This window comes from Primulina tabacum, chromosome 2, assembly GCF_025594145.1.
Source record: "Primulina tabacum isolate GXHZ01 chromosome 2, ASM2559414v2, whole genome shotgun sequence".
Lineage (NCBI taxonomy): Eukaryota > Viridiplantae > Streptophyta > Magnoliopsida > Lamiales > Gesneriaceae > Primulina > Primulina tabacum.
In genome coordinates this window covers 16,491,111-16,500,036 of record NC_134551.1, presented here as the reverse complement: position 1 = coordinate 16,500,036, position 8,926 = coordinate 16,491,111, and the positions used below count along the sequence as shown (strand labels likewise).

The window sequence follows — 8,926 nt, the reverse complement described above, 5'->3', positions numbered from 1 at the left end:
ATGGTTGTGGTATTTCAAATGATGGAGTTTAATTTTAAATTTATTTTTAATATGAGTGGTGACCATGGTTTATTTTACGAGTTATATTTATAATAAATTATTTAATAAGAAAATTTTAAATTTTTTCGCAAATATTAAAATATTAGTGTTTCAAGAAATGGTTCGTCACAGAAAGTATTCAAGACAAGATTAACCACTCTGATACCACTGATAGGATCGGTTAAGAGAGTTTAAGTGTTTAGAAGGGTGTTGAATAAACACATAAGATTTTTGATTCCTTTTCCAAACATGAATAAGTTCTTTGAGAAACTTATCCTAAAATCTTGTCTGTCGATATAAATTAGTCAAATGATAATAGTGTGGAATTAGACTGGAATATAGATTTAATATTGAAGATTGATATAGTGTAAAACTTAAAGAATAACTGAAATGAACACACGGATTTTTACGGATGTTCGGAGACTTCAAATACTCATACGTCACCCTTTTTATCACGATGATAGAATTTTACTAAAAGACTTTGAGATATTACAACAGATTGTAATAATCCACTTCAGCTGGTCTTACACATTGTCAAACTGAAAAACTGAGAAAATACTCTAGAAATGTATCGCAACTGATTGAATATTGTAGCTTGATTGTTTCGTGTGTTTTCATTAGCCTTCTTCAACTGATTCGATCGGCTATGTATAGTCTTCGATCTCAACGGTCGTATTGAATGTATTTAATGACAAATATCTGTTGAATCATCGTTAGTTACTTTATTTGACAATAGTACGAGGTATTCAAATTGTTCTGTTCTGATTAACTGTTTTGCTTTAGTACGACTTGTCAGTCTGTCTGCTGATACTTCAACTGATGACGTGTCCAACTGATTAAAAGCCAACTATCAGCCGATCAGTTTAGCTGGACATTATAAGGTTTCTAACTGATATTCTATCAGTTACGAATACTTCAGTTAATAAAATTTTCCAGTTCAGCTCAAATGAAATTTTCATTTATGATTACTCGATTGTTCGATCAGTTAGATTTTTCAGTTCTCTTACGGATTAATTTGTCAAACTCCGATACTTATATTATTCCAACAAAAGTGCTCATACAGTACGCAAAAATCGCTTGGGCTGCAGCTTTATTAAGCACTTCTCCACCAACCTTTAAAAGTGGTTGTCCCGCCATGTTGAATCCTCTCACATTCTATCTTTTAAATATTGAAATATTGATATTTTCTTACTCCCAATTAAAGACGTAAGGCTAAGATCTCATCCTGTATTGAGAGGCTGTGACACTCTGAGAATACGAGAAAGCGTGGTCTTTTCATCCTTGGACATATTGTTAATTAGTTTGCATTCATCTTCATTTGCCCCAAAGAAAAAGAAAGTATCCTCTGCAAGCAAAAGATGACTAATGAAGGGTGCTTTCCAGATTCTGCTACCATGTAGCATTCTCCACTCGATTCAGCTATGGTGATAAATGATGATAATCCCTCAGCACAAAAAATGAACAATATTCGCGTCAATTAGTTGAATAGATCGTATGCCTTCGAGAAATCCACAGTCCACATGATCATATGCCTTCCTAATATCAATCTTTAATGCGACATCACCCTTTTTCCTCTCGTCATTTTTTCCATGTATTGGATTATCTCAAAATCCATAAGAACATTGTCCAAAATAGATCGTCCTGGGACTAAAGCCGACTGAGTTTTAGAGATTAATCATGGTGTAATTTGTTTGAGAGTATTTGCTAGCACCTTTGCCAATATTCTATAAATGACGTTGCAGAAAAAATTGGCCTCAGGTCGTTCATCGTTTTCGTGGCTTCACTTTTGGGAATAAGAAAAATATTCGTGTCAATTAGTTTATCAGGGAACTTCAATCAATTTATCCAATTCAAACACCAGTGGAACACTTCCTCTTCAATGACATGCCAAAATTTTTGGTAGAAAGCCAGGTTGAACCTATCGAGGCTCAGTGATTTATTCAAATTCATTCACACGAAAAGGACATAGAAGAAATCATTGTCCTCCAAATTAATACGCTGCTGAATTCCTGAGAGAACAAATTCATAAAACCCTACACTTGCTGAAAATAAATCAGCAAAATAATTCTCCACAATGCAGCATAGATCAGAGATATCATCAAACCACATTCCACTATCATCTTCCAATTTTTTAATCTTATTCGACCATACGGGCAGATGCAGAAGCATGAAAAAATTTAGTATTCAAGTCTCCATCACGTAGCCAAAAGTTATTGGCCCTTTGCTTCCAATAAATCTCTTGCTGGACTAGTAGACTAGTTAATTTATTCTTAATATCATTCAATTGTTCCACTGAAGCAGCATCATCCCTAGTTCTAAGAGCATCTGCGCGTTTCTTGAAGTCATCAATGTATTTTTTAAAACATATTTGAAAAATTTCTCCCCCAACATAACAACATATCAGAGCAATACATTAGCCGAATTTGGAAGTCTTACCTTGTAGAAGCCGTCGAAGACTCCACAGCAACAGTCCTCAGCTGAGAGCCGCACAACCACCTGTTATCAAAATGAAAGCATTAGCCAATTGCTGCGAAAATAGAACCTCAGTTTCCATGAGGATAGGTGAGTTATCTGAAATTGGAGAATTCAAGTTGACCAGCCGAAAGGATGGAATCAAATCAAGTCACGCAGGAGAAACCATGGCTCTATCTAGTCTTTCCTCCACGGCAAGTTCCGTAACTCTGCTTCTTTCCCCAATAAATTGACAACCTTGTAAAGGATGATCATAAAGACTACAATCATCATCACAGCTTTTCTAAAAACCCTAAAGAGCCAGCTCGGGTGCTCCATTCTACCTACCTTTCTTATCTTCCGGATAAAGTTAGTCAGTTGAAATCTCCAATAGATCACCATGGCATGGGATAATGTCCCACAGAGACTGCGGAGAAAATTCCATGACTCATGACGTTTGGATAGTTCGTGATATCCATAAAAACCAGTCACTGTCCATTTACCTACGTTTGAATCTTGCACCTCCATATCAATATGATTTTTTGAGTAACCTAAAACTGAACAAATATTGGAGACCCGCCACAGCACACAAATACAACCACCTCGCCCTTCACGATCTACAGTAAATGTGCCTTCAAAACCCAGCCGAATTCGAACTTGTTCAATCTTATTTGTACGCGCAAGAGTTTCAAACAAAAAACTCACATATGGCCTGTGAGTTGGCCCAATCCACGACAGTCCCAACTAAGGACTGTCATGGTTCCTGGCAGGCCTGCAGCAGTATCTCAAAAAATTACAGTCGCTACGAGTGCATTAAATTCTCGGTAAATGTCGAACTAATGAACACCATTGATCTTTATGTAGATCTAACAGAGGGATGGATCCCTTCTTTAAATACTCATGTAGACCATTTTTCGTTTTTTTTATGGGACACCTTAAAGAGGTACATCAAAATATGACATATTTCATTGTTTACATAAAGATGCACAACAAATAAACCAAACAGAGATTTGTAAAGAGACTTCAAATCAAAGAAAATGATAGATTTTTCCAGTAATAAAATGTTCTGTTGACAAAACCCTCATTCTGTCAAACATTTGCAATTTTTAAAACGAACCAAATTAATCACAAATATAACATGAACTAAGTATATTCTTTTTTTTACATAACAAATATTAATCACATAAAAATAAATATGACAAATGCCAGTGAGGCAGACTACATACACTTTTATCCTTCTCCGAAATCAATATTTTCAGAGAAGAAGACAGGCATCGAGCTGGGATTTGAGGTGCTGTTTGGCTTGCTGCTGGGACCAGTAAGCATGAGTAGCCAAGACTCTATCCAGTAGTTCTTGGGGGACAGGCTCGCCACGTCTCTGTTGAGGCGATATTCTTGCTGTGTGAACCAGTGTTTTCCACTTATCCTAGGAAATAAAAAGAAAAACCTGGTCAATAAACGTTTCTCCAAACGCACCATTCGGATGAATATAGCACCACAATTCAGCTTAACCTCGTGTTATCAGAAAAATAGCTCATCAGGGCAATCATAAAAGATTTCGATCAAAGTAAACAGTGACCAATGACACATTATTCGATAATGTAAATAATCATTCTAGGGTCGCCAAAAAGTCCCATGCGAAGCTGGTAGCTATGAATATTAAAAAATTTACCTTCAAATCTACATAAGTCCTGTGCTTTGCACCGTCAAAAGCTTTCAGCTTAACATCACGCCATCTGCAGTAATGCACGTTTGTGTTCACTAACAAGTACGATATCAGCTCTTTTTGAATAGATAACAAGTCGAACAGTGTCACCAAACATACCTCCCAGTTCCAAGTTTCTCAACAGCCTGAACTAGAGCTTCCACTTCAGAAACAGTGAAAGGTGTACGAATTCGGCGCTGTGAAGAATCAGATCTCTTCGATTTCTTCAATGGAACCATGGCCAATGCATCTGGTTCCATCTTTGGGATGGGAACGAGTGCTTTTTGTGAAGCAGGTTTCTGTAATGACATATCGGGAGAGGACACAACTGAATCATGATCGCATTCTACAAAATTGTTGAAATCATTTCCTGCATGATCTGGCGGAGTATTGAGTTTCCCATGCTGGACGCCATTTTGATTGATACCTCTAGTTGGAGGGTACCTGGTGGAAATCCCAGCAGACCATTAGTTGTTGCAGCCGTTACACATAATTCGAGGTGTAGAAGGCCAATAAGATTAGAACTTGTCCTTCTTATAGGAAGTAAAAAAAATGAGTTCCACAAATTATAGAAAGCTTTATTGAGCTTGCCAGCTATATGACATATGTTCTATCTACATTAGGCCAGGTGATATCGTTTTACCAACTTGATCGATGAGGGAAAAAACGCTGAAAATGTAATTGCTCCATAGATATTAATCTTGAAAGTACAGAAACCAGCGAAATACCTAGTAAGTGGCTGAGGATCGATATGCAGAAGTTGACGAGGTCGGTTATCAGGAATTGATTGTAATAGGGCTTGAGAAATGCTGGGTTCGAGAGTAAAACCCAACATATCCATCTCGTTATCCTGAGAAATTCCGATCTGCAACAATGTTATATTGTCGTCCCTAATCATCTTACCATGAAGAAGAACTCCAACCCGTAGTCCACCGCCAAGTATTGCATTCAATGCTTCCATTACTGTTTTCTGCAAAATATTAGATCCACATGCGTTACATCACTGAAACAAGAGGACTTGAATTCCAATACAGAAAAAAAGTAAGACGAGGTTGGCTAGGAAGATTTTTAAAGCATTGATATTTTGTTTGCAAATGATGCATCAGTGTTGAATTCTTCAATTAGAAGAGTCTGGATAAAGTTTAAAAACCTTCAGAGAACCAACAGTTGCAGTTTCTGGTATTTCAATAAACAACTCCGGAACCCTGAAGGATCTGATCTTCAGCTTCACTGAGTCCCAAAAACAATATTTCTGATGAGAATCTCTCAAAAGTTGAGTGCAGAAAGATAATTTTTTTTTATTTTAAAAAAATTTAGCCCATGAAAACCTCTTGTACCTTGGGGATTGCTGGTGTGGAAGGGTGCACGTTCACCAGCTGCAGAACTCTGAGTTTTAATCACTGCATTCAGTGTCAAATTATTTAATCTAAAAATTCTATTAATTCAAGCGTGATCTATGTGTCAGTAAATATTTGGTAAATCATTGCATATAACACCATGTGTATCCCTCTAATTCTGAGTTAAATTCAAACACAATTGAAGTGCAACATGTGCAGCAAGTGAAAAACAAATTATAGGACTGAATGTTTGTTGATATACCAAAAATTATAACTTATGCATCATAAATCTTTTAAATAATAAGATAGTTCAAACCCCACAATTGGATAAACGAACATGAAAAACTAGGCCAATAGCTGCTATCCCAAAAACAACAAAGATTTTCATCATTCAAAATGTATTTCTCATCTTCCATGATTATGCAAGGAGTGTCTTTTAAGGGGTTGGGGCAGAAATTACCTCGTCGAGACAGTGTCCGATGAGAGCCTAGTGCACCTCCACTGTTGCCTTTATCGGAGTTAGGCATTGAGCTACATTCATGAAACTTCCTCTTTTTGAAAGGATAGCCCCTCGGTGACCTCTGTCTTTTAAAACTTTTCTTACCGGTAAGGTTTTTAAATCTTCCCGTATCTGAAAACATGAGTCCCAACTTTAATACACAGTACAATTACCTTGTCAAATCATGAAAGCAAAATAAATAATTAAACAGCTGACTCACCAGCGTTATATCTTTCATCATCCTTTACAGGCGGAGCTACTTTATAAGGCCTAGACGCTAGCAACTTCCTAATTTTACTATCTCCAATGCGTGGTGATGGCCTAAACGTTTTAATTCTGATTCGGGGTTCAGTGAAAACAGAAGAATTATCGTCATCATCTCTACAAACTAACTTTATTGTGTCCCAATTAACAGGAGCAGAACCACTAGGAGAGTGGTCCCTGCCAAAGAGAAGCTTTTTGCCATCAACAGAGTTTATTAATCCGGAAGGCTTTTTGTCACAAGCTACTGGATGGCACAAATCAAGTCCATAACATGTCGACAAATTTGGAGTAATTGAAGATTCCATTTTTACATGTTTCCTAATTTCATCCTCAGATCCACTATCAGCAAATTTCCTACAAGCTGAAGAATCAGGATTTACCACCGGTGTAAAAATTCCAAGTCGTAGCTTGCAATCATCATTAGCCAAATGTTCAGTCGAACAATTCTTTTCAAAGCAATTAGATGTCGTTATCTCAGATGCAGGCCTTGAGACTAGGTCATTCTGAGACAAAATTGCGTTGGGATTTTCTGTGATAAGATTGGGGAACAGAAAATTCGTTTCACAGGAATCTTGATCACAAGATTTTTCTTCTACAAGATTATTTTCAGCTTTTTCTTCTTTCCCAGGCGAACCTTCAACAAGTTGCTCCTTTATTGAAAATGAATTTAACAAGGGCAGAGAGCTTCCCCTTTCCAACAGTAACTTTCCTGCTACTGTAGCCAATAAATCAAATGCACTCATGTGTCGGTCATCCTCTTTTCTCTTAAACAAGCACCTCCTCTAAAACAAGTTTTAATGAAATGAAATGAGTACATACCCAGGAGAAAAAGGGAATATGACAATAACAGGATACAAGTAAAGTTGATACTTACCCTGATAGATCTAGCAGCTCGTGGAGTAGGAGGCACCTGATAGCCATTGAAACCATAGTCTAACCTCTTTTGCAACACCATAACTCAGAAATCATATCTGGGATAATTCATAACACAGAGAGCATCGGCATTTTCACCTTGCTGACAGTGCAGACCATGAGTTAGCAACAAGAGCAGCGATGTGAATGTGAGATTTTTTTTACTTTTTATTCTCGCCATTTGTAATTTAACATGCCAATATCTAACATTAGAGACCAAAGAAAATAATTGCAGGAAATCAAGAAAAGTTCGTTTTAACTCTGGATCATCCATTATTAGAAAACACCAAAATAAGCACATAATTCCTGGTGATAGCTTTACAAATTCTCATGACCTGTAAGGAAAACCAAAAGGTCATCAAGAAAATCCAACCATGCGACTGTACTAACTTAATTTTTAATCAAACAGGATTCAACAGCTTAAATATTATTCAAACACATTGCTGCCTGAATATCATGTACACAAACATAGGAAACGACTCAAGATTTAAAAATATAGTTATTTAAAGGAAATAACTTTAAACATTTGACATAGTTAAACATCAGTTGCAATCCTCAAAACTAGATAGAACCCACATAGGAAAAAATGCGAAACGAATGCCATAATTTATCAGGGTAGATCGAAGAAAGAAACAAAATAGGTTCTTTTTGGCTATAATAAATCATTTACTCTCGTCCATAATGGCAAGAAAAAATTCACATGCATCCCGATAAAAACAACTGATAAAGGAATTCCACATAGCATATGTAACAATAAGCACAAAATGATGTAATCAGTCAAATAAAAATAAAATAAAATAAAGGACTGCAAGCAAATGACTGGACGATCAATTCAAATGATCTGAAACTTCTTTTAAAGCCAATCATATGGACCCTTTAAATAAATCCAACTTCAATCCACAAATTTAACAATTCAAGTATTTCAACCAGACTACAGCTTTACCAATTGAACACATCAAAGGACCCCAGAATTTGAATCATTACACCTTTAAACAACCAAATTTTCTTCAGGCCACCATAGATTTCATCCAAATCCCGCTAAATTTCCTTTTACCCTGCAGGATTCTCCTATAAATTACACTCGCAACAACGCAAAATCAGATCTTTTTCACCTTGAAAGAAGAAATCTAAGAGAAGAATCTGAATTTCCCATTCCCATTACCCAAATCCTCTAACCCATCCTACATCTGAAGAGAACAAGAAACAAATACGTATAAAAAAACAATGGAACAAAGAAAGTAATTTCCCGGTGGTAAAATATAGCCAGAACCCTTTGAAAACCACGCCATACATCATTGCTTAAACCCCAGCTCTTATACCATTGATCCATGTCACCTGATCTATCGGTAGACTCTCCATAACTCACCGGCTACAGAAGGTTGCGGTAAAAAAACTACCTACAGACCTGTTCTTTTGTGGGCCATAGAAGAAGGGATATTCTGCCACGTGGCGTGTTAACATATCATCCATAATTTTGTGTTGATCAACAGTTTCCATCTCTTTCTTGTGGGTTTAAAATAAAGGTTGCTTTTTAAAGTAAGTTTTTCTAAGCCAATGGAGTCCGAGTAGTGAGGAGGTCTGAATAAATGTCCTAACAAAATTTGCAACTAATTAAGGTTTTTTTGCCTTAAAACTCACCAAAATAATGCCCAACCAAGAATATCTTTGGTTTAACTAAAACTTAGCAAATAAGATCTCTATGCATCCAAAAAGCATTAA

General features: G+C 36.5%; 1 protein-coding gene across 9 annotated transcripts; it reads right to left on the bottom strand.

Moving 5' to 3' along the window:
• Positions 1–2,272: 2,272 nt before the first annotated feature.
• Positions 2,273–8,673, bottom strand: LOC142530676 (telomere repeat-binding protein 5-like). Of its 9 annotated transcripts, none has more exons than XR_012816156.1 (13): positions 8,194–8,672; positions 7,170–7,310; positions 6,252–7,077; positions 5,993–6,163; positions 5,533–5,595; positions 5,346–5,425; positions 4,924–5,165; positions 4,316–4,639; positions 4,163–4,226; positions 3,717–3,916; positions 2,636–3,262; positions 2,476–2,535; positions 2,273–2,364 (listed from the first exon to the last, which is right to left on the bottom strand). XR_012816156.1 is itself a non-coding variant. In XM_075636510.1 (11 exons), the coding sequence occupies exons 2-10, from the start codon at positions 7,248–7,250 to the stop codon at positions 3,746–3,748; spliced, it is 2,022 nt and encodes a 673-aa protein (XP_075492625.1). In that variant the 5' UTR covers positions 7,251–7,310; positions 8,194–8,672; the 3' UTR covers positions 2,273–2,535; positions 3,717–3,745. The 9 variants fall into 9 exon arrangements, 5 of the variants coding, with proteins under 5 accessions (XP_075492625.1, XP_075492632.1, XP_075492637.1 ...); XR_012816157.1 differs by having other exon boundaries at positions 2,273–2,535; positions 2,636–2,748; positions 2,839–3,262; XR_012816155.1 differs by having other exon boundaries at positions 2,273–2,535.
• Between the last annotated feature and the right edge of the window lie 253 nt (positions 8,674–8,926).